This window comes from Urocampus carinirostris, chromosome 1 (genome assembly GCF_059441175.1).
Source record: "Urocampus carinirostris isolate Australia breed hairy pipefish chromosome 1, RoL_Ucar_1.0, whole genome shotgun sequence".
Taxonomy (NCBI): domain Eukaryota; kingdom Metazoa; phylum Chordata; class Actinopteri; order Syngnathiformes; family Syngnathidae; genus Urocampus; species Urocampus carinirostris.
The window spans coordinates 51,600,630-51,627,726 of record NC_142349.1 but is presented as its reverse complement, the minus strand read 5'-3'; the positions used below and the strand labels follow the sequence as shown (position 1 = coordinate 51,627,726).

The 27,097-nt window shown below is 38.8% G+C and overlaps 1 protein-coding gene across 1 annotated transcript; it reads right to left on the bottom strand.

The window, feature by feature from the left end:
* Positions 1-2,132: 2,132 nt before the first annotated feature.
* Positions 2,133-3,881, bottom strand: coa3b (cytochrome C oxidase assembly factor 3b). The gene is made up of 2 exons (XM_088356119.1): positions 3,661-3,881; positions 2,133-2,605 (listed from the first exon to the last, which is right to left on the bottom strand). Exons 1-2 carry the CDS (start codon positions 3,830-3,832, stop codon positions 2,499-2,501), a joined length of 279 nt encoding a protein of 92 aa, XP_088212245.1. The 5' UTR covers positions 3,833-3,881; the 3' UTR covers positions 2,133-2,498.
* Between the last annotated feature and the right edge of the window lie 23,216 nt (positions 3,882-27,097).

Here is a 27,097-nt window from a genome sequence, read left to right as displayed (position 1 = left end):
ATCAAAATACAACACCAGTTTATGAAGGTGCATCTTACCAAACAATTCGACCTTGAGAAGGCATTACAACTGTGGGGGCAGCAAACCACGAAGAATATATGAACTGAAAAATCTAAAGTGATGACTGCTTTGTACTACCAATTAACTGTGATGATTAAAACTGAATGAAAATATAGATTTATATTACATATTTGGATTTAAAATTTCAACCTCGATAACACTAAATTTTTGGGACCCATAGATCTCTGTTGGGACCCATAGATTTTTGAGCATGCGAGTCCCCAGGACCCATCACTTTTCAGAGCTAAAATGAACACTGTATTTATAAATAAATATGTATGTATTTGCCACAAGTATACATTTGTACAAGTTACTTTTGCACAAAATGTACCTCCATTCAAATCAAACACCGCGATCCTGTTAATCTATTGAATTTTTTTACAACTTTCCTCGTAGGTGTCTCCGTTGGATTCCACATCAGACCTGGATGTGCTTTGTGTTCCGATTTAGAGGCTCGTGTCGCCTCCAAGTGGACTTTATCGAAGTTGCAGGGTTTTGAGCGGGGCACAGAATGTAGTGCTTTATGACCTTTTTTCTTAAAAAAAAAAAAGAGAAGCCGTAGCCTATGATTGTTTTCAAAATTTGTATTATACACCACTTCATAAATACAAGTTTAGGACATAGATTGTCTTAAATTAGCTATCTTTGTTTTCAGTACTATCTTTAGATTTTAATTTTTGACATTTTAGACTCTTATTTTTATAATGCTTTGAAAACTTGTATTATAATTACACGCATAATTTAACTAACGTAATATCCCACAATTGTAATGTGAGAAAGAATATTGTGTGAGTTTCGTAGCGTGTGTGTGTGAGTTTAGTTGCGTATGAGAGTATAAAAGTGAGCATGTTTATTATTTATAGCAGTGTGTGTGTGGGGGGGAGTATAGTAGTATCTATGGGAAGTATAGTAGTGTGTGTGTAAGAGAGTATACTAGTATGTGTGAGAGTGTAATAGTTGAGAGCATATTTGAGCATGTGTGAGATGTTATACGGGAAAGCAAGTATTATTTGCTTCTTCAATGTCCTCTCATGTGGCTCATAAGGTATAATGAGAAGGTATAATTTGGTTATCCTTTGACAATAAATGTTGTGTAACTGCTTCGTACTGCTTGATCATTGTTATATACATGTATACAAAATTAGATTGCATATATTTTCATATAATAGGGCGTCATAATAATTTGGTTTCCTGAATGCATAATTATCAAGTCTTTAGATTGTCAAAGGGACAGTACTAAAATAAGCTCCGGTTATATCGAGTCTATACTTTGGTCTTTCTGTTTTTCTCATTTGCATACCTGTCAACTTAAGCATTTACCCAATATTTTGTGTGGTTTTTTTATCATGTCATGACCAGAACGGAAACAGGATCCAATTGTATAACGTTTACCACAAGTTTATTGAAAGAAAGAGGAAGGGCTGCGCCCACGATCCGGTGCTTGCTGGACACGGGAAGCAATTCGCTCTCGCAATCGAATTGCAATCCGAATACGGAACTGGAAGGGACAGAAAAACTGGTCCACAGGAGAGCAAAAACATGGTCGGAGTCAGAAACGGGCCGTAAGCCGGGACGGGAGAGCAGACGTGGTCAGGAAAAAAAAACGGGTTGTAAGCTGGGACGGGAGAGCAGATGTGGTCGGGATCAAAATACACGTCGTAGCCGGAGACAGATGGGGAGATCAGGAACGGACAGGTGTAAAAATGGGACAGGCGTGAGTCAGGTCAAAAAAGGCTTGCCTTGTATCAACAGAGGTTCGCAGACGGACTGACAACAGGAGAGTGAAAGGACTGGGTTTAAATAGGGACAGGGAGCCAATCAGACAGCTAACACCAAATGAGCAGGCGCAGGTGATTCCAATCGGTAATCATGACATTGTATGCCGCATAACAATTGTTGTATGTGATTTTTTTAATGTACTACAACGTATAGTAGGCAACACTAAATTTACTACTACTGGGGGAAAAAATATATGTGTTTATCTTGTACATCAAATATTCTTGTAAAATTATGTGTTTTTATTCTACATAGACCGTCTTATCGCAAACAATGAGATAAGCAATTGACCAAAGTCGTTTCGTAAATGTGATGATTTAATGGTAACCTTGTTTATGGAATAACAGAGAGAAAACAATAAAATATCAAAATCATTCACTGACACATAATTTTAATCCATGAACCTAAAGCATTTCTAGTGGATGACAACAACAATAACTATCAAACGAAGTTAAGTTAAGGTAGACTTTTCGATTTATGTTCATAAATACTTAGTATAATTCGGATTGCACTGCGTGATTTATCAAACTTACATTGAATAAATGGGAATTCGACTTTGAACAACCATATTGCAAACAAACAATTATGCCATTATGAATTAGGTCTTATCATTGTGTCCAAATCCACAATCACCCGTGTTGACATGATGAGGCAGTTCGGTTTCAAGAGTTTGCACCAGTCCGTGGAGGTCTGATGAAATGGCTCCTGGCTTCATCGTCTATTTCATCCAGGATTCTTTCTTGCTTGACGGACAGGATGGTGTAACCAACTGGAGCACTGATAGTTAAAGGAAACATTTGAAGATAAAACAAACGCCTGAAAAAGATCATATCCATTTCCCATAGAAAATGTGAGCAAAGCATATAAAACTTAAGTATTCAATTTGGAATAGTTCTGTCTCCAAGAAGACAGCGCCGGAGAGTACATTTCAGCATGGCCTGGAAAGGGATGGGCACCACAGAGCTGTACTTACCAAAGACACCACAGGAAATGGTGTCCCTATGATGATAGTGGCGAAGGGATCCAACCCCACACCCACATTTCAACCATATTCCCCAAAACATTTTCCCACATGAGTGCAATTTTAGAACATTCTCACAAAGCACGCCTTTACCATTACTACACTTCAAACATCAATTCTTGAGCAGTGCCATTATGAAAATTATTGATGGGGAGAAATAATATATATTGATTATTGTATGTTAGATATTGTTTTGTATGTTTAATTAAAATTCCATCTGGAAGGTCACAGTCATTTGAATTGAATAGTGTTTTTTGTCGTTTATATCAAGGTTGTGAAACATTGTGTGACACAAGGTTAGACAAGGCATTCAAGGGTAAACATATAATAAAGACTTCAAAAAAGAAAAAAAGACGATCAGGATTAAAAGCAGAAACATATTTTTACGACTTAGTGCTCAGAAGCTGGTCTAAGTTGTAATAATAGTGCATTTTTTGTGAATGAAGTGCATCATAACAATAGTGCAATGAAAAGAATTGCAATAACCTTTAGTAGCAACAAAACGGGAAAACCCAAATAAGCTTCTACACGAGTATAATGTCATCATCCTATTTGCAGTCAACAAAACAATCAGAGGACAAACTCAGATCTGTGAACAAAGGGAGATCTTGACAGAATATAGAGAACATTTTGCCTGGGTACTTGTTTTAAGTATTCGATTTGTAACTATTAACAAACGTGACGGTTTTCATCAAAAGTATGATCATTTCTAATCGATAGTGACACAGCTTTCGAAGGTTATTGCGCAATTAAGTCTGGCGTGACAGAAAAGGGCAGTCCTAGTGCGACACAGAGAAGGATACACATGCCGACCACAAAAGCGCCAATACACAAACCAGTTATAAGGTTCCGTCTGCGGATCTGCAAAACATTTCTCTTCCAATAATCAAGCTCCTGGCGGCGACGAAGAAGCTGCTTCTCTGCCGTTGTTAGTGTCCCCGTCGACGACTTTTCTACTGCATCTTTTTCCGCCATGACTAGTTTGGGCAAGGGCGCATGATGATGACGTTGATGGCGGCGAAGCTGAACTCGGAAAGACTAATTTTAAATATTTGAGTGATTTATTTGAACGTTTCTGTTTTGCCACTGGCATGTTTGTTCAATTATATGTCTTTTTATTTTATTGTTTGTAAAGTTTGTTTATATATCCAGAATGTATAAATTACATTCCCCTCAACCTGAACCAATTTCTCCCTTTTTTTGTCCAGGTGAACCACATTACAACAAGTACAATAAAAGATTTGGAGGTAAGACAATCGTACCTTTTGGACTATAAATGCATCCAAAAATCCATAATAGCCAGAAAGATGACAGTAGCCCTTATAATTCGGTGTGCCTTTCATACTGGAAAATATATTCATCTTTCTACCCTGGTCACTTCAAATTCTCTTTTTTTATCGCTTCGTATTTGGTATTTTCTCATTTAATTTGTACTTTTCCATCATGTAACAAAAAACATCACATCACAAATATATATATATATATATATATATATATATATATATATATATATATATATATATATATAATCACCCCTGGAAAAAAAGGCTTATAGGAGACAACAATTGTTGGTAAGCCGCATACTTTTGTATTGTGATTACGTGAATGAAGTTTTTTGTTTATGGTAACGTTTTGTACGCACTCATGTTTGAATTGTTATTTGATACTGCATTCAGTAACTGTTCTGCCTTTGAGAAACATACAGAGTGGTCTTCGGATGCCCTCTTGTCGCAAACATGTTAATTTCTTGTCGCTAATATTATTTTAATTGTTAAACCAGATGTCATAATGTCAATTAATGTTCCATGTAATAAATTATTATTATTATTTCTATTGTTATTATTATTATTTTATGCTACCCTAGCTCTTATTGAAGTGTTCTATTCCATTCGTCATATAGTCCAGTAAGGCCTATATCTAAATAATGTATCAGAAAAGACTATTTATTGGTGGGTGCAGCTTATAAACGTGTACGTCTTATATTACAGAAAATACGGTAATATAATTAGAAGCAAAATAACCCGGTATTGCAGGGCTGACAGAACACTAAATTCAGCTGCTTGGAGCAGTTTGTCGTAAGGATTTACAGTACCCAATTTGGCCGCTAGATAACGCTAAAAACCCAAAGAAGCAGACCAGACGAAAGCAGATGTTCGTGGATTTTTGGGGTATTTATTGCGGGTGCTTTGACACAAAACCTAGCTAAGGACACGAGCTGAGGAGTAAAGTATAACTGTGTACATACCACGAAAATCGTTGGGATTTATTTCATACTGGCATAAACATTACTGGCATGCCACAGAGGCTGCGAGCCAGTAAAAAATTGATCACCCTCGGCTGTCTATATATATATATATATATGTATATATATATATATCTACAGTAGGTCTATACATTTTTAACTATTAAGCCATTAAACATTTCCGGAAGCCTTCAGAATTGTTTGTGAAGGCCCCCTGTAGCATAACATAGGTGTCAGTAACACTGTTGAGTTAGCAAATCAGACTTCGAGTTGGCAAAGCAAGGGCCTTCTGGACGGCCTTGGGAAACTATCCATCCATCCATTATCTGCACTGCTTATCCTCAGTAGGGTCGCTGGAGCCTATCCCGGGCACACAGGGACAGATAACTCACTCGTACATTCACACCTAGGGACAATTGGGACCAGGCAGTTTACCTGACACGCATGTTTTGGAATTGTTGGAGGAAACAGGAGTGCCAGGAGGAAATCCTTGCAGGCACGGGGAGAATATGCAAACCCTGCACAGGATGATTCAATCCCATGACCTCAGAAATGTGCCGCGTACGTGCTAACCATTCGGCCGCCGTGACTCCCCCTTGGGAAACTAATGTTATATTAATGATATTAACTTTATAGTATAGTAAAAACTGTTCAAAAGTGTTTATTAACTAATTTAAACTTTTTTCATACTAAGAAACATCCATGACAAATAAGTCAGAATCTCTGAAAAACACACAACAAGATGTTAAATAAAATATTTACTTTTCAGGGCAACAACAAATAAACTGCGAAATACAAAAATACATTTCACATTACTTTTGTAAAACACATTATCCCTAAAAAACACATCAAACATATATTAAAATATTCACAGATGTAGGAAAAAATAGATAAAATAGAAGTCAAACCTTTTTTATACTCAACAAATTTAAATTCAACAACACAGAACTCTTGAAAAAAGAAACATGCATATTAAGCAATCACAAGAGAAAAAAAAAACCTCTTTTAAGGGAACGGGCTCTCGATTGGTGGGAAGCCAGCTCCTTTCGTTCACTTCAACGATAGAGCCGGTTCGCTCGCAAACAACACATCTCTAATGGCTATTACTGAAGGCCTACGTGTGAAATGCACGCACTGCAACTGGTTAATAATATGTATTTAAAGTTAACACTAATGTAGGTATAATGTTTAAAGCGTCAAAGTGTCTGTTTTTTTTATGATCGCCATCTGCATGGTTCTCTCCACGACATCCCTTTATTCCAGTGGTTCTCAAATAATGGGAGTGGGCAGTGGGCGCGAGGGTCCTTTAGGGGGGCGCAGGCGCGTTTCTCCAGGAACTGTTTTGGCTAAAAAAAATAGTCTGTGTAATATAGTGTAATAATATGTGAAGCCCTTTGAGACTCTTCGTGATTTGGGGCTATACAAATAAAAATGACTTGACTTGACTTTCATCTTTCCCGGAATCAAGTGCAATTGCACCTTTACTTCACTGGGTGGCAGCCTAAAGCCGTGTATTGCAAAACATGATGATTCATTCATATTGTCTTTCGGGTGTTTGGGAGTTGTTGGGGGTTGCTTATTGGGGGACGAGAGAAGAATTATTTTTCCGGGGATCGACAGAAAATAATTGAGACGTAACATTTTTTTCCAATGTTTAGCTCACACAAAATTTCAAAAAGAAATTTGAGGGAATTTCTTGTTCACTGCAAAATAAAAGGATCATTTATTAAATTGTCTTATGTCTGAGTCTCTTTTTTTGGCTTTGTGTTTATTTTTATTTTTGTCCAGCGTACTGGTGTTCTGAAATGTCTTTTGGGGTTGAACAACAAGTAAGCTACTTGTAAGTGTTCTGTAGAGGGCTGCAGATAACTTTGCATTTGTTTTGAACGTGTTTGGGCTTTGTGAATGTTTGTTCTTTTTTTCCACACTAATGCCTTGCAGAGGTACTTCGCTTCCTTTTTTCAGTGAGTAGTAGAAATGCATACTTCTTTATTGACACTGGTTCCATTCAAATTGTTGAAGTATTAAAGTCAGGTAAAACAACAAACGAACGGACGAACTAACCAGAGACGGACAGACAGGCAGACATACATAATTAAATAAAATCTGCATACCCTAACACAGGGGTGTCAAAATCAAATGGACTAAGGCCCAAATAGAAAAATCAGCTACAAATTGAGGGCCGGACTGATCGAGTCTTGACCATTTTTAAAATGAAGCAAATAGTCTAGATCAGGGATGTCCCGCCCGGGGTCTGGTTACAGCCCATGATCAAATTTGTCATAAAATCAATAATATGTGGCCTGCTAGTAATGTTGACCACAGTGTAAAATAGCAGTAGCCCTTAGACCACTTTGCCTTTAGCTTTCTGTAATAATTTCATCCCTCCCCATCTGCGACATAGCGACTGTCAATAAAAAAAGCAAAGTAGACTGTGAGGGCTGCCGCTATTAGGACAAGTGCAAACTGAGTATTTTCTTCACCAAAATCAGAAACAACTGTGTCTACCTAATTTGTCAAGAGACTGTCGCTGTTTTCAAGGAATATTATATATAGAGACACTGCTGACTACAAAAAATCCAACTTGAAATGGAAGCTGTGAACCGATGAAGCATCCTGAAGCTTGCTTAATGGTACAATATAGCAGCTCTTTACCACAAGACCCTGCCAGCCAAATGAAAATGCTATTAAAGGCTAGCTACGAGGTTGCGACGCTGTTCACCAAGCACTGCAAACCTTTTACAGAGGGCAAATTTATGAAATACTGTTCAAAGAATGTCACGCTGAAGTCGGCCCTCACACATTTTCATTTTACCAAATCTGGCTCGCTTTCTGAAAAGTTTGGACGCCCCTGGTCTGGTGCGTTGATTCTCAAGTGATCTCACTTAAAGGGCCCATCATTCCACCCTAATGACGATCGGAATTAAAAAAAAAATCCACTTTTCAAATTTCTCCAATGAAAGGATTGTGCAGTTTGAAACAGAGATAGTAGAATGTATTTCCTTTTTTTCTTTTTCTTTTTTTTTAAATAGAACGTACATCAAAAACAAAAGGACTTCTTATACCATATATGCTTGCACATAAGGCAGCGTCGTATATATGAATCCCCCTAAAACAGCCATATATTGAAAAAAATCAAAATAATAATGAAGTGTTTACCTAAATATCAATAATTATTTAATCATGTAGTTAGTAAATAATTAATAAACTGCTAAAAATCCTAAAATATAACCTTTTCAAACCATTTACTGTAATATCCGTCATCAACTTGATCATTGTTGTCACTGTTTTCAGCTTTTCCTTCCAGTTATCACTCACTTTTTTTGGAATACATTTTTATGGGTAGAAAAAAACATCAACACTATCACAATAATTCGAAATGTGGTCCCTCTCAAACGCACAATTGACTGAACAGGTAAAAGAGATCTGGCAGGGAATTATCGCCCTTTTCTGTCAAAGAGTGTTATTCACCCTCCGTTTTGTCGTCTAGCATTTCTTTGCGCTCCTCTGACTTTTCTGAGATCCAATTCGATTGATACATTTCATTTCAATGTACTGAGCCACTAAACTCCTAGCTTTCGCCATGCGTCGCAGTTGGTTTTTGGTGGATCCATTCATTTGTGCCTCTCCCAGCTATTTGACTGACTAGCCAATCACAGTCGCTAGCCTATCACAGTCACGCACACATACAGTAATGCTCACTCAACACACACACACACACACACACACACACACACACACACACACACACACACACACACACACACACACACACACCCTTACGCCACCAGGCCCTGTGATAGCATTTGCTGTGTGTTGTCTGCTGCAGATCAATGAAATACTGCCAAGTATAGACCGGGGAAACTAAATATCGATGCAGCAAGGAATTACTGCATACCCTATATTCACTTCAGGTTTTAAAGAATAGTCTGCCTTCTGTCACAAGAACAGAAAAAGTCAATCGGTGTTGCTTGTTGAACTTTCTAAACCAGGCACGCCAAAGTCCGGCCTGGGGGCCAGTTATATCTACTAGCCTGCAGCCTTTGTCATGAAATTAATAATATGTGGCCTGAAATCAACGTTGACCACAGTATAAAGTAAATTTGTACAAAAAATAGCTATCACCATTTCACCAGATGATAGCAGTAGCCGTTTGGCCACCTTGCCCTAGGCTTTCTTTGAGAATTTAGCCCACCCCATTTCCAACATAGCGACTGTAAAAAAAAAAAGAAAAAAAGAAAAAGGAAAAGTTAACTGTGAGGGACACCACTTCCAAAACAAATGGAAATTGGAGTATTTTGACCGAAAACCAAAACAACTGCGTCTGCCTAGTTTGCTAAGAGACTATGTTTTTTTTCAAAGAATAGCAAGCGGCACTGCTTGGCAACACATGCTGAATACAAAACGCTTACTGGAAATAATCACTGTGAAATAGTGAAATAACTGGAAGCTGTTTCGATGGCACAGCAGTGCTTTTTCACGAAACTATGCGAGTCAAATGGAAATGCTACACAGTTCAGCTAAGATATTGCCAAGTTTTCTGAAAAGTTTGGACACCCCTGGTCTAAACTCAAAAGATGACTGACAAATATTCTGACAATGGATGAAAGATCATGAGGGGAGGCTTACCTTTGCCCAAAATTTGCACATAAATAGTCTTCAGTTTGACTGCAATTTTGTATTCTGTAGTCCATAACGGTGTTTTTTTTTACCATTTGTCGTTTCAATGTAAAATAAACCAAAGTATTAGGAAGCTGAAATCAGGCCTAAAAAGTAAAATTACATAGTAGTACAAAGCGATAAGTTCTGATCCATTGAAAAAGGGAGATAGTTGATACCTTTTAAAATATTGTAGGAAGAACCAATTTTTTTTTTCAGCAAACTTCCCCCTTCGTTAGTGTAAAGGAGGTGTGAGCGGTCAAAGGTATGGCGTCTGAACGCATTCCACACAAAATGCCACATCGAGAGCTATCCTTGCTCAGCTCTTGCGGAGCGAGTTGGTTTTGCTCAAGGGGCTCATGCAAACGTCAATAAATCTCACACAGAAGAACAGGATGATATTGATGATGTATTGTGCCTGACTTTGGAAACATCGGGTGACACTTTTCCTGCTTATGAAAATAAATGAAATAAAACCTTTTTCTTGTTATCTCAATATACATCATAATTAATAGCATTTTATGTCATTGTACAGTGCATGTGACAAATATTTGCAGCGCTTTACTTTTTCCAGCATTATTCAGAAATCAATCCTATTCAATTTTCTTCACTTCAACACACAACAAACTGTAAGACAATGTGAGAAAAATGTTTTTATTTTTTATATTTTTGCTATTTTCTTTAACACCCAAAAAAGTAAAAAAGCATTTGAACATAAGTACTCACAACCTTTGCTTAATACTTAGTTGGTATTATAACATTTTTGGAAAAATTAACTTCGAATACCTGGATTTATTTTTGCATAGTGACAATAATTGCATTGTTTTATTAATTATATGCCCATCCAAAACAAAATAAATTGCAATTTTGGACTCCTAATAATGAGCATTTTGTTGTTTAATAGTTTGAATTGTGTTCCGTTGGCAATAAAATGCATATGAATGGACTAAAAGACGTTAGTATTAATTACATTCAGGAAACCACTCGCACGATGCTTTAATTCTCCGTCATGGTATTTTTTTTCTTCGGACATCCCATCCCGCCCATGCATGAGTCTTTGTACCAGTAGAAGCGCTGTTGAGCCACAACCTCAATTCCCCAAGTAAGGAACAAGTTTTTCTATTGAATAAGTGAAAGAACAATTAACCTATCGTGCCTCATCTACTGTGCTGCTGCCTCACTTCAAGTTTTTTTTTTCAGAAACATCTAAATCCATCCAGCTAAATCTAAATCTAAACAAGTTTATAGATAATAATTTTGGACTTCAGGAAAGGCAGAGCAGAACCAGCCTCGCTCCACATCTACGGAGACAGTGTGGAAAGGGTCCACTCCATCCGTTTCCTGGGTGTTCGGATCTCAGTGGAGCTCTGCTGGTCAGCCAACGCTACTGCTGTGATTCAGGAGGCCCAACAGCTACTCCACTTCCTGAGAGTGCTCAGGAGGAACAACCTGAAAGTGAAGCTGCTGGTGAAATTCTACAGCGCTACACAGGTACACAGGATGCTCTGGCTATTTTACATTATAAACATGGCCCAAAAAAATCACCAGCTGCCTCCTGCTGAGTCAGGAGGACTCCTGCTACCTCAGTTGATCCAAACACATCCTAAAAGACTCATCACACCATCTTTTAGAACTGCTACCATCAGGCAGATGGTTTGGATCCCACAAGGCCTGAATGAACAGACTGATTCCCCACAGCTATCAACAAACTAAACCGCAGTCATGAAACAATTTTAAAGTGCAATGTCCCTGTTCTAAGAGCAATACCCTGGTTTTTAAGTGCAATATATTGAACAGGTTTTACTTTAGATGCTCTTGGCTTAACTCTAAAACAGTTATGCAGAAGAAGTATTTTATTTCCACAAGTATTCTATTGCTTTACTTACTTATTCTTGTATCGTGAAAGGTTCTACATTGTGCTGTTTACTTATTTACACTTGACTTCATGATTTTTTTCACATATATGTATACACTAAACTAGCAAGAAAATTAAATAAAAAATCAGTGTTACATTTTGACTCGGTGGTACTTTAACTTGTCAACAATGAGGATAATTACGGTGTTGGTACATACAAAAGGCGTGTCAATGATGACTAAACTAATGAGTGTAACAATAGAAACGGCAAACTCTGTGGGAAAAATATGCGCTCAGCGACGCTGCTCTCAATTGAGAATAACGATGCAGGTCGAACTGGTTGAGCAAAAGTCTTCATGAATTCAGTTCAAAGCAAAGGAACCCTTGGAGAACATGTTGCTCAAAAATATAGTTGTCTGATAATAAAACGTTTTTGTAAGGCATAAACTATTAATATGATAGATTGTTCATTGAAATAAAAATATTTTACATGTTGATACTTACAACCAAGAGGAATATTTAAATATTCAAAGGAAATATTTAAAAAACTTTTCAAAATAAATTTTCAAATAAATTGAAAAAGTGGTAACTAAAGGCTTATAATAAGTAAAAAATATCAAAATAACTTTTTAAACCCGATTTTTTGGATCAAACATCGGTCTACACTTAATTAACGGAAGTTTCTATGTCAAATTGGCAAAAGTAGGAGTCAAACTTAACCCATAACGGGTCATTTCTTGACCCATCTGTTTTTAGTCTGCGTCAAAATCGAAGCATCGTCATTAAGTATCCTGAAAATGATCAGAATATGTTTCATAAAGGGATAAACACAACTTAATCCTTACTCACAAATTAGTTTAAATAAGTTCAGTTTCACTTTTGAATTGCTGAAATCTTGATTGCACATAATTACCCTGTAATTAAAAAGTTACAACAATCAAAGTACTTTGTAAGTCTAGCATCTGCCTTTACATTTTGCTAAACGTCTGACAACATTCACCCTTGAACAACCAAATTATCTTGTTGTATAGGTGTACTGACAAACTAATCAAAATACAGTGGGACCTCGCTACTTCGCGGTTCAACATTTGCGGCCTCAGAGCTTCGCGGTTTGTAATGGTCAAAAAAAAAAATTTGTTTTTTTTAAGGGGCGGGGGGTGGGGTGGGCGGAACGGGCGTCGCTACTTCGCAGATTTTCACTTTTTGCGTGTGGTTTTGGTCCCCATTAACCGGGTCTAAAAAATAATAATTTAAAAAAATTTTTTTTTTTTTTTCCTTTTTGAAGGGGCGTCGCTACTTCGCGGATTTTCACTTATCGCGGGTGGTTTTGGTCCCCATTAACTGCGATAACCGAGGTCTTACTGTATTAGAGTTAAGCGCTTTGGGAAATGATCAATTACGGGGATTTCATTTTGATGAAGCAAGTTCGTAGTTCTACTCACTGTCATAGAACTTAAAATAGAAGTAGAGCGAAAACGTGACTCTTGGATTTTCAGCACGGATGAGCCTAAAAATTTAATATTTCACAAAATTGGTTCATTTTGAACATGTACAACCTTTTTTAATTCTAATTGTAGGAGATTCCATAAGAGGTAAGATCTTAAGCCTGAGTCCAAGTCTGGGTCAGGCCTAAAATGTCAATCATTATGTCCAGGTTGGGCAGGGCTTCGACCTCGCTGCCTCTTTTTGGTTATCCACCTGGCTCTGTTCTTCTTCGTCTCTCTGCTTGGCTCTCTCTTAAAGTTCTGTGAAAAATTCTTACGGACGCACTGCTGCTGTGGTTAATGGCCCAATTTTTAACCCATATAAATGATGGACTGCCTTAAAATTTGCCTGTCAACTCTTAAAATCGATCCCTTTTCTTGCCCCTTTTAGTGTACCGCCACCACAGCGCCGATCTAAACCATCACAAACTGTCATTTATTTTTCCACACAACCTGTGAGGTTGACTCTTCCTCCTTAAATGGACACATCCATCACTCTTTGAGCCCCAACATATGTATTTAGGAAATACTGAATGTGATACTTATGAAAATCAGATTCTCACCTAAAGGTTCCCAACAGGCCTTCCACAAGACCTGGCAACACTTTTTATCTCACATTGACACCCTGCAGTTTGACAACGATGATCGTTAGCTCCGAGATGAAAACCCCTACCCGCCCTGTATTCTAGATTTTTATGATTAATGTTTTATTTTTTTATTTTTCTGTTATTATTTTCATTATTCCTCCCATCATTATTAAATGAATTGATTACTATTGTTATTAAGCATTGAATTCAAATGTTTGATTATTACTATCTTCCCTTTTCTTATTTCATTTTTCTGCATAGTGGGAATGTATGCCTGAATCTGTTGTTTAATTGGGAAATGACACGGCTACACACAGTTAGACAATGTAGACACCTATGTTCACTATCTGCTCAATGTAAGTCCTCTGTCTCCCTTAATTGTCTGTACCACCATTAAAGAGACACTTTAGATAAAAATATTAAACAAAACAAAAAATCTGTCGATGGCAAATTGGTTAATGTTACCTCTGCAGACACAAATTTAAAAGATATGAATGTTTATACCGTCTGGTTTAATTTGGTTAAAAAAGGCAGGCTTTAATGTGTTATCATAAATCACTTCTCCTCCTCCCGAGCCCTCTCAGATAAAATATACAATTTTGGGTTTGCTTCAGGCTCTGTCATACAGATCAAATTAATTGGTCAGGCTTGGGCTGGCCCAGGTTTTGGTACCACGGGCCTGGGGTGGGTCAGGCTGTATTTTTTAGGCCCGATCTTAGCGCTAATTTTTATTGAGGAGGAAGTTCCTTCCTGTCTCGTGAATATTCTTAAATGACCCACAGAATGACCACCAAGCTTATAGCTTTTTGACCCAAAGGGCCATAATAGCAAAATATTTAGATTTTTAAAAATTTCAGCAAACCCGCCAAACCCGCTTTCCAGACTAAATATAATTTTTCGGCGCATTTGATTTCACCATGTGATATTAGATGATTTGATACAATTTATAAGATGCATTAAGAATAATGCCAGTGTCCCACATTAACAATTATACCACTTTACACTTGTCTCCTTCCTGCAGATACTTTAGATCGTTGACACCCACACAGAAACAGTGAAACTAAAACCACCAAGTTTCACCTGAGCATCTGGTTGTGCGGAGGAGTGCTATTTCAACTACATTTCTGTTTATACGCAGGCATGATGAGGCAAGTAGGTAATTTTGTTGTGTTTTGTATTTTAAGGGTTAACTGAAATGCAACTGTGACCTATCTACATATGGCTGCAATCGACCTCCAGCGTTGCTGGACAAATTGCAACTGTAATTATGTGACCAGCCTGTTAATGTAGCCATAAAACACAGTCTTACTTTCACCCCAAAAATTAAAAAATGAGAAAAAAAAACCCTGTCCATCTATCATTCTTCACACGGAGTCATTATCCTTTGGCGGTTGAAAATAGTAACGGCTTGAACCCGAACCCTAAAAAGGATTAACCATGACAAAGACATCAATCGTAAGATGACAAATTTGAATATAGATTAATCTAACTCCATTTTTTGCGTAAATGGAGATTAAACTAGCTTCATTTGAAATGTTTTATACATCTTTTTTTAGAAAATGATATTTTCTTAAAAAAAAAAAATCCTTTACTTTAGTTTTGACAAACGCAGCTTGTTATCAAAACATCCATCCATCCATTATCTGCACCGCTTATCCTCACTAGGGTCCCGGGGCAGCTGGAGCCAATCCCAACTATCTTCGGGGAGTGGGCACAGGGGACACCCTGAACTGGTTGTCGCAGGGCACACAGGGACAGGCAAGTTGTCTCACTCATTCACACCTAGGGACAATTTGGACGGGCCAATCCACCTGAAATTCATGTCTTTGGAATGTCGGAGGAAACCCACGCAAGCAAAGGGAGAACATGCAAACTCCACACAGGTGGTTTGATCTCGAGACCTCTGAACTGTGCCGCACACGCGCTAACCACTGTGCCACCGTGCTGCCCTGTCATCAAAACAATACCATTTAATATAAAATCTACATAATAATAACAAATAACACTTGAAATACTTTTGAGGTAAAATAAGACAATTATTCCTAGGAACTTCTCAAACAAATGAAGTTGACCATTGATCAGTTCATTCATTATTTTTGTTTTTGATTTTATCTTCTTTTTATTTTCTAATGTTCAAAATAAAGTTTTCATTCATTCTTTTTTATTTATTGGCAGAGGTAGGTAGAGTAGCCAAACATTTACTCAAGTAAAAATAATGTTATGTTACTTTAGAAGAACATTACTCAAGTAGAAGTAAAAGTAGTCCAAATACTTACTTGAGTAAAAGTAAAAAACTACTTGGTTGAAAAAAAAAATATTCAAGTACCGAGTAACAGTAGCAATGTCGTATTTATTCATTATGAAATTATCAAAGTCCATCAAATCAACAGCAAAAAAATACATTTAATCTAAAAGTAGATTAAATCATAATCATAATGGTGTTGAGTGTTTAAAATTGTTGTTTAACATAACTACTGTATATCATACTCTCACCATAATACACCGGAGCGTCCACATACTCCGCTACTATGCCGCAAGCGACACTACCCCAGCGAAAGAGGAGCGGGGAGGGAGGCAAGAGTGGAGGTAGGAATCAAATGGACTGAACCATTTCAAGGCAGTGGAGTAGTTCCGACGCTGGACTGTTTTCCTTTTTTATTTTATATTTTATAAATATATTTTTATCGGTTTTCATAATATTTAAGCCTATCCTGTCCTTTATTAAGGAAAAGAACATTTTAAAAATGATATCAATGCCCAAAAATGTCACGAGGATTACCAGAACAGAGCAGGAGACCCCAGAGCGTTCGTACAATACTTTTATTGGAAGGAAGGAATGACCAGACGTGAATCTTCGATCCGTTGTTTGACGGATTGTCGAGACTTGACAGGCAGGTGAAGGCTTGGCGGGAATGGTTGCGGACAGGCGTAATCGTCGTGTTGTTGGTTGGGGCTGGACAAGAAGGGCGTCGTTGTGTTCGGAAGAGAGATCAGGAGTCAGGCAGGCAGGGCGTAGGCAGATTCGGAAACGGGTCGGCAACGGAGATCAGGTAGAACAACAGGATTAATCCTCCGACACCCATGTCTCGGTGTAGAATGCTTAAATAGCGAACATAACCCAATCAGAAGGCGCATTCCAGCGCGCCAGATGATTACCCCAGGTGGCTCCACTTAGGTAATCATGACAAAAAAAGCTGAGCACTTTTGTGAGAACATGCAAACCACGCACAGGAAGGCTGGTAGCTGGATTTGTACCTACTACCTCAGAACTGTTCTGCAGACGTGCTAACCGCTGAGCTGCCATGCTGCCCTGGTATAGATCACAGACCCAAAACTGCATAGGTGAATTGTTACTAGTGAAACAAATACCCATGTTATGGTTGATGTTGTTGGTCAGCCTTTCAGAAGACAACACAAGGTAAAATTAAAATACCAGAAGTATCGAAACTGTGAAAAGAAAACCGTGGTAATGTTACTTTTTCCAATTTAGTTTGTTACAACACAGCAACATGATTTTAATATTATGCGCTTTGTCGACCTTATTGAGACACCTCGCAAACGAACACTTGAATGTTTTTGCCTCAATTTGTGTTTCCTGTTGTCTTTCATGTTCATCGTATTTTGACCCTTTCTAACCACGTACTAAGCAGGCTCCATGACTCTAAAATGACACCAAATGCTCCAGGAGAAGTTATCATTGGCCTGAAGTAATGAGCTGTTTTCCCCCCCTTTTTTGTTCTACTTTGACTTATATGCACATGAAGTGGACACTTTGCTGACTCACTTTCTCCCCAATATATCAGTGGACTAAAGAGAAATGTGTCAGGACCAGAACGGAAACAGGACCCAATTGCATTACGTTTCTCACAAGTTTTATTGAAGGAAAGAGGAAGGGCTGCTCCCACGATCCGGTGTTCGTTGGACGCGGGAAGCAAGTCGCTCTCGTATTCGGATTGTGATCCGAACACGGAAGTTAATTTTCCTAGCGAGCGATGGCGGTGCCAGGGACGGAAATCCTGGTCGTTAGGAAGGGCAAAAGGTGGTTTGGGTGGGAAACGTGTCGTAAGAACGGGAGAGTAGACGTATTTGTGGACAAAAAGGGGTCGTAAGCCGGAACGGGAGAGCAGATGTGGTCAGGATCAAAACAGGTCGTAGCCGGAGACAAACAGGAGCAAAAACGGGACAGGCGGGAGTCAGGGTCAAAAAAGGCTTGCCTAATATACAAAGAGATTCGCAGACGGACTAACAACAGATTGACAGGACAAATAGTTCAAATAGTCACAAATTAATTTTAGTTGTCTTGCTAAAATTATTGTACAGTATTTGTATTTTCATTACATTGCTGCTTTTATGGTTTGTCTCTATTAGCTTTTGTTCTGAAACGGTAGTGATATTTTTTATACTGTTTAAGTTTGCAATGAAGTTATTTAATGAAAAAGGGGAAACATTTTTAGTCCTTAAGATATTTTTGATGTGTCGATCATAATCACAAACTAACTGAAAGGGGAGACGGTTCAATTATTTATTATATTTCCAAGTAAAAAGTGTCTGTTGGATCGCTGTGGATCGATACTACCGTGTATTTGCTTGGATCAATACCAAAATTCCCAGCATCGCCCACTCCATACCTCTAACCTTTTTCTTAAATCCATGTTGTCTTTTTTTCTTCTTTGTCACTTATTCAACAGGTCCTACAGCTTTTTTATACATAACTCAGTTATGAGCATCCATTACATTCAATAACCTTGGAAATACCATATCCTTTATTACATACTTTTTAATAGGTCAAATTTGGAAATATATCACTTTAAACTTGTCTCCCCTACATCGTTAAGGCTCATTATAACCTTCATTTTTGTAAATAAAGGTTTCACAACAAGGTAAAAATGTCACAAAATACTGCAAATGTAAAGTTTTCGTCTGTACAGTATTTCCTTCAAGCACATTGGACTTTTGCGAGAGAGAAGGAAGCATGCTGTGAATGCAGAAACCCGCTCACACCAACCTCCCACCCTATCAAATTGCTCTGTGGACTGCTGGCGTTCTGGGAAGTTTAGTTTGTTCAGTGGGTTGTCATCATAAAGTGTCTCAACAGTGAACATGCATTATTTAATGAGCTGAGCTTCCATGTAAAGTATTACTTAGAGACATACAGCCAAAACTCGATATGTTGGTGTGACACCTTGACTGTAAACTGTAGTGAAAACTGTGCTCTTTGTAATATGGATCATAAAAGCCTATTTGCCAGTGTTACTTTGGGATTTTACGTGTCTAACTACTTTAAGGGTGAACTAAAATTGAAACAACGGAGACAAAAGCTGCATAAGAAAAATCTTATCTCTGAGCCGTATGTACTCATAATAAGAGCCATATATGGCTCACGAGCCACAGGTTCCCGAACCCTCTTATAGTCTATCAAAGTTTGTGAGAAGCTGCACTTCTTCTCACTTAGTGCTTTCTAAATTCTAATATGATTAATAAAGGTTTGCAAGCGTGTTGCAGAAATTGATGGCCTTTGTGCGACTTTGTGGCGTTCTATGTTGAGTTTTAGGAATCTGAATGCTGTTCATCCGAATTACTAATTGCACGTATTTAACTGCATGTGTTTATTGATGTAACTGAAGAGTTCACTCAAGCAAGCTGTCAACTTAAACACAGAACAAATTCTTAATTATCTTAATAATTATCATTATCATAACTGCAGTCATGCATATACAGTATATCATTAAGAGTAAGCCAGAATTTTAAGTGCTCCTTGCTGGCTTTGGTGTAACAACTTAAAGCTAAATCCTTGTTGTTCGTTTCACTTTTTTTTTTTTTTTTTAGATAATTGATTTAATTCAAATTTGGGGCAAAATTTGAAGGTTAACATTTTTGTTGGGGAATATATTTTCTCCGTCCTCCCAGTTATGGGTGTTAGTAATCCGAGGGGTAACGTTATTTAGTTTTTAAATGAAGTAACTAGTAATACTGTTAATACTGTTTTTTTCTGTAACATACCCATCAAACAACCCTAAACAAGTAAACAGAGCGATATCTAATGTATATCAGTTCAGAACAGAGGGGGATAATGAACCTTACTCATAAGTACAGAGAGTACGTCAACTGAGCATGCAAGAAAAACCAGAAAGTGTAAAGTTGCATTCAATATCAGGATTCAAACATCGACTCATTAAAATGCCATTTAACGCCTCCAGCTACTGGCACAAATATCGATGCTACTTCCTTCTCCTCCTAGGCATCAACGCAATTCAAGAAAAAGAAGAGAACATACTTTCACAATATGTGCTTTCAGGTTGCAAGCTATTCTAAAGGCACTGTATAAAAAAAGCATTTGGTTGTGGTTTGTCCAAGCCAAATGGGTTAAGGAAATGGCTGCAACGAGGCTTAATGAGGATTTCAGCCTGTTCTATCGAAATTAAAACTTTTGAAGAAGTTACTTAAGATCATTTGCTTTCCAAGTAAGAGCAAAACGTTTTTTTGAAATTAAAAAAAATTAAAAAAAACAAAGCAACCAAATCCCAGCGTGGAAGATTGGATTGGTGTGATCGGTGGTCCGGAGCTCCAGTACTCAATTAGGCCACCAGAGAGTGAGGGAGACTCCATGAAAGCAGCTCACACAAGGGCAGATGTTTATTGATTTTCTTGGTATTTATTGGTGGTGCCTTGACACAAAACCTAGCTAAATACACTCGCGGAGGACGAGAGTACGTTAATGGATTTGGCCATTTCGGAGCCTACAGGTCTCACACACACACACACACACACACACACACACACACACACACACACACACACACACACACACACACACACACACACACACACACACACACACACACACACACACACACTTATGCACTCACACAAAGCGGGATTTAAATAGTAGACAGTTAGATTTGTCATAGGTGCCTTGACATTAGAGCTAGCTAAAGACACTCACAGAGGCCTAAAGTACAATTGTCTACATTTTCACAATAATCCGTCCAGGCGTTTTGGGCTTTATAGATCACATACAAACACACACACAAACATGCCCACAAATCTGATGATTTATGATTTCTAAAGTAGTTTAGATCAGATTGGATGGATCAATTTAGATAGACAGACGGACAGATAGACATTTAATATTCCCTTAAATCAAGATTTATTGCAAATGTTATTATGTAGAAATGACATATCTCCATTTTTGTTCTTTTGTCAAATTTATTGCAGTGTTATGCAATGTATTTTACATCAACGTAATTCAAAAATAAGAGAAGAAAAGTACAATATGTATACACTTTTTTCCATAAATAGGCAAGATCTTTCTTTATGTTGGTATAAAAATAGTATTACCCTTTTCCGAGGGTGGAACTGTGTGTACTAGGCGTTTTTTATTGTACATTGAATGTTTTTAAACAGCACTTTGTGTTGCTTTTTTTTTGTGAAGAGTTCTATACAGATACATTAGGATTTGGAATTTGTTGTGATGCAGACAGTCTACAAGCACTACCTTGTACCTTGTTTTGCCTATTTATCCTGACAATATTTTATCTGTTTTTTTTTCTTTATAGTATTTATTATGTGCCACGTCTAATCACAAAAACATCGTTCATTTTGATATCAACGACAATAAAGACAATTCTGATTCTAGTTGTGCAAAAAAAATGACAGCTAGCAAAAATCTTACTAAAGATGGGAAACCTGGAGCTACAATGACTGTTAAAAACCAAATGTCGAGCCTTTTATGACGCGTCCAATGAAGAAAAGGGTAAAACCAACACACTCTTCGCCCTTCTTTCATGCCAACTCTTACAAACGCAAGTAGACACATGTGAGAGAGTTTGACGCCGCACTGTCTGCATCTTACTAAGGAGTATTAACGGTGTTGTGAAAAGAGACATCAGTAAAGCAACTCTTCTTAGGTCGCTGGGGGCATTGCCGTTGTTGTGCATGTCATAATAGGGCAACATAATTACCGTTTTTGCCAACTTAACCCTCATTTACTCTCATTTCACCAAAGGTAGGTACAGGCACCAGCCGACTTGCTTTGACAACCTTAAGTCAAAGATCAACTCATCATGTAATTACAGTAACAACTCCCGTCTCCTGTTTTTCTTAACGGATTACCCATTTGAAACTGAGAACTAACTTCTAATGAATATCATTCCATGTGAATGTGACAAATTAAGGGAATTGTAATTGCAATCATTTACAAATCAACAATAATAATTCGCAGCCGTCTAGACTCTCATTCGTCAAACCTGTCAGTGACAAAAATCTCAAAGAAATATGTTCAAGTCCATTACTTGAATGTCAGTAGAAATCTAAATTCTGTAATTTATCATTCATATGTCACATCACAAGGGAACACTTTCAAAAACCTGAAACACTGCTTTCATAAAGCCTGTTTAGCCTTAATGTTATTGTACTCTTTTATGATGTTATTGGTCAATAATCATCATCCAATGTGCAATTCATTAGAAAATATACATGTGCACGAATAAAAAAGAAACATTCTCCTGTGTGTGAATAATGTTAATGCTTTACAAGTCAAGTCAAGTCATGTTTATTTGTATAGCCCTTAATAACAAAGAGTCTCAAAGGGCTGCACAGACCACAGATTATTGCAAACCATAACACAATCCACTGATCTAAAAACCTACATGAGGGCAAGGAAAAACTCAAAAACCTCAACAGGAAAATGAAAAAACCTTGAGAAGGGACTGCACTTGAGGTAATCCCCCTTCCAGGATGACCAGGCTGCAATGGATGTTGCAATAACAAATAATAAACAGATATTGTCAACTTAAAGTATAGGTTATTCATATGCTATAGACTAGAAGTGTTTTTTAAGCTTAGATTTACACATTTCCACTGGGGTTGCAGATCAAATCTCAGGGGGAAGAGCATTCCACAGCAGCTGGGCCGAATGGAGAACGCTCTCGAACCTGCGGATCTCTTCTTGGCTCTTGGGATCACTAGTACACCAGCGTTTTCAGAGAGAAGGCTCCGGACCGGGACATAGGGGGAAATTCAATCTGAAAGATATGGGGGAGCAAGTCCATGCATGATTTTGTATAATACCAACTGAACCTTAAAATCACATCTTAAGCTAACAGGGAGCCAATGTAGGTTGGCTAAAATCGGGGTAATGTGATCAAACTTTCTTGTCTTAGTTAAAAGCCTTGCTGCAGCATTTTGTGCCAGCTGAAGGCTTTTGATTTTGGACTTCGGGAGACCGGAGAGTAGTGCATTACTGTAATCAAGACGGGAGGTAACAAACGCATGAATTATAATCTCCGCATCTGACTGAGACAGCATAGGGCCAATTTTAGCAATGTTGCAAATATGGAATATTCTAGTAAGTAGTATTCTTAACGTGTGTTTGAAAGGATAGATTTGGGTCAAATATGACACCTACATTTTTTACTGAGTCACTCTGGGTGATATTACATTTGTCAATGTTCAGAGCAGTAAAAAATAAAATAAAACTTTAGACCTCGGTTAAATAACCCAGCATTACTTTTGACCTAGACTATGTCAGTCTTGCTTTCAAGGGATACTGTGCTTATCGCCTTTTAGTAGTATTTTTTTAACTTATTTTAAAAACAATAATGATTGAATATCAAGCAAAAACAAACTACCATTTAAATCATTTGAAAAATTGTCCAGGAGAGGGATCAGTGTCACCAAATTAAACTATTTTTGCCCGGGAAACACTACAGGAAGTGGTGCCTCTACGACCCAGGTGGTTAAGGGATCCGTGAAAGGTGAAGTTGAGAAATTAGCATTTATAACACATAACATAATCCCATTTAAAGGGAGCTGACGTCATTGTCCACCACCTTTCAGCTATGAATAACCAAAAACCCCAAACAGTTGGGCAAAAAAATCAGAAGTAAAATGCTGTGGTCAGTCACTTTGAGTGTGCTAATTTTACCCTAGAATTAAGGGACAATTACTCACAAGCAAACAAAAAAATTTCACAAATGAGAATTTTTCAAACTGCTGAAAAAATGTATTAGAAATGAATCGTTGATGTTATATAATCATAATAAGTTATTGTTTTGTAAATTATTTTTCATTAATACATAAAGCATGGTGAGCACGGCGGCGCAGTGGTTAGCGCTTGTGCGGCACAGTTCATGTCATGGGAACCTGTCGTGGGTTCGAATCCAGCTCCAGACTTCCTGTGCGGAGTTTGTATGTTCTCCCGGTGCTTGCGTGGGTTTACTCCGGGCACTCCGGTTTCCTTCCACATTCCAAAAACATGCATTTCAGGTGAATTGGCTGGTCCAAATTGTCCCTAGGTGTGAATGAGCGAATGAGTTGTCTGTCCCCGTGTGCCCCGCGATTGGCTGGCAACCAGTTCAGGGTGTCCCCTGCCCACTGCCCGGAGATGGCTGGGATGGGCTCCAGCCCCCCCGCGACCCTAATGAGGATAAGCGGTACAGCTGATGAGATGAGATGAGACATAAAATTAACAATTTCCATTGTTCTTATTCTTCTAAGAGTACCTCTTAGACTGACCAATATTCTTTGTGATATATGTCATTTCAGATAAGTTTCATCATTTAAAGTGTTGTCTTTTTCAACTTTTGCTACAAAAAGAACATGATTTGATATATTTGACTGTAGACCACAATGAAAAGCCACAAACGCTTACCTATATTTCGTGTGTGTTTCAGGGCTTGCCTTACATGTTGTGTTAATGTGATTTTGCCATTTTGAAAGTGTTGTAGTCTTGAATGAAATAACAGCTCCAAAGAAAACAAGCCAGATAGGTCAACTTTGAAACTGAATTTCTCAAGTCCCCCGGCACGTGGAATATTTTGCATGTTTGCATGATTGTGTGGGGAGAACATTAACACGTTCTGTGCTTATTTGAGAAAAAAAAAACCTCTGTTTAAGAATACCTTTAAAATGGTTTTTGGGAAATGTTGCATTACTGTGTCAGGTGCGTTGAACTTTTCAGTGCAGATCTTTAAAAAGCAAAAGGGAAGTGCGTGACTTTGCCACGCATGTTGACACTGCAGCCATGAGGGCGCGTCCCACTGTCGTTGAAGAAAGGAATTTTGGAAGTGGATGAAAGCAAGAGCGCTCTTACATCCGCAACAATTCTGCCTGGCAGCCTTATTTGCATTGCAAGTAAAAGCCAAAAATAACAAACAGGGAATAAACACTCCTAAACTTCTAATCTGCCTTCAACGTCACGATGAGATTGTTCTTATGTGTTTTTCTTTCATTTAACCAGGGGTGGGTAGAATAGCCACACATTTTACTCAAGTTGAAGTATTGTTACTTCAAAATAATATCAATCAAGTAGAAATAATAAGTAGACATCAAATCAATTACTCTAGTAAAAGTGAAAAAGCTCCTCTATGATCTGCTACCTTATCGTGGTGGAGGAGTTTGTGTGTCCCAATGATCCTAGGAGCTATGTTGTCGGGGGCTTTAAGCCCCTGGTAGGGCCACCCATGGCAAACAGGTTGTAGGTGAGGGGCCAGACAAAACAGTGATCAAAGGACCCTTTATGAAGAAAGAAAAACATTGATCCACAATTTCCCTCGCACGGACGAGGGTTGCCTGGGCCCCCTTCTGGAGCCAGGCCTGGAGGTGGGGTCCGCTGGCGAGCGCCTTTGCTCATAGGGTCGGGCCGGGCACTGCCCGAAGGGACGACGTGGGTCCCTCTTCCCATGGGCTCACCACCTGTGGGATGGGCCAAAGGGTGCGTAGAGAGCTGGGTAGCAGCCAAGGGAGGGGTCCTTGGCGCGACGATCCCTGGCTACAGAACCCGGGGGCGACCCAGGACACGCTGGAGAGACTATGTCTCTAGACTGGCCTGGGACAACTGAGCTGGAGGAGGTGGCTGGGGATAGGGACGTCTGGGCTTCCCTTTTAAGGTTGACCCCGGATAAGTGGAAGACAATGGATGGATGGATGGAAAAGTGAAAAAGCAGTTGGTGAAAAAAATACTCAAGTACTGAGTAACTGTGGCAAAGTCTATTAGCTGATAAACTTTGTGTTGCAAACTGGACACATCGTCAGTGACTCTCCCAGGGTCATGGGGTGTTTTGGGTCTGAGTCAGACACCTGCGCCCAGGCGATATGGCCGAGGGTCATCAATCCCCTGACATATATCCATGTAGCGCACTACGCCACACCGCCCCCCTCTTCAACCAGGGCCAGAGTGAAGTCTTTTCAGCTGCTGCCATGATGATGTTGATGGCTCTTCGCCTATGCCGTCCACAAATACCAAGGAGCCCGAGGACACGGCATAAGGACCCCCAGCAGCCCACCTCAATAGGCTTGCAGCTGGCCCTCCACCCTTTCCTCTTGCATTTGGCCAAGAAATCAGCATACTTTGCCCTCTTCCTCTCCTGCGCTACATCTATTCGGTCCTCCCAGGAGACCGTCAGCTCTAGAATCACAACCTGCTTGCTGGCTCCAGACATTACCACCATGTCTGGCCGAAGTGTTGTAGCTTCGATGATGTCTGGGGATCGCAACTCCTTCCCTATATCCGCCAAGAGCTTCCAGTCCCTTGCAGTTGAGTGCATGCCCCCACGGGTCTTCTCAGAGGGTTGCGGTTTCTCTCCCGCTCGGACAAAGGAAATTGCTCTCCAGGTTTGATGTTGGCGCTTGTGGTGTTGATGCCAGTGCAGATTGTGTATGCTTTTGCCCACAGGACCTGTTTGTGGGGCCACCTATACCTGCCATCTCCTAAGGCCTTTGAGTAACAGCTGAAGATTTGTTCTGATGTTCTACTTTTCTTACAGAGGCGACACACAGGTGAATCTATTAGGCCCAAGGTGAAAAGGTTGGCAGGGCTTGGAGGACATCATAGACCAGGAATTCTCTCTCTCTTTCTCTCTCTCTCCATTTCTCCCTCGTTGTCTCTTTTCTCTCTTTCTCTTTCTTGGTCTCCCTCTTTCTCTATTTCTCTTTCTTTATCGCGATGTTTCCTCTCTCCTTTTCTTTATTTCTTTCTCTCTCCCTCCCCTCTCTCTCTATTTCTCTCCCTCCTCTCTTTCCTCTCTCTACTCTCACACTCTCTCTCTTTGTCTCGGTTTCTCTATTTTTCTTTCTTTGTCGCTGTCTTTCTTTTTTCTCCTTTCTTTTTGGGGCAGCATTAGCTCAAGAGGTTAAATGTTGGATTCCCGGCTCCTCCGTGTCATGTGTTGAAGTGTCCTTGGGCAAGACACTGAATCCCTAATGCCACGGATAGCAGATAGTTGCCTTGCATGGCTGACACTGCTTTCAGTTAATTAGTGTGTAAAAGGGAAAAAGTGTGAAGCACATTGTAAAGCGCTTTGGGAGGTCTTTATTGACTTGAAAATCACTATATAAATGCAGACCATCATCTCACTGCATTTCTTATTCCTCTCTCCTTTTTGAAATGAAATGAAATGATCTGCATTTATATAG

Bases quoted from the DNA above. Each gene is read 5' to 3' on its own strand.
- coa3b (XM_088356119.1), bottom strand. From the start codon at position 3,832: ATGGCGGAAAAAGATGCAGTAGAAAAGTCGTCGACGGGGACACTAACA. The intron at 2,606-3,660 runs GTATCCTTCTCT...TCAGTGCTCCAG, and splicing joins CGCTTTTGTGGTCGGCATGT to TTGGTTACACCATCCTGTCC.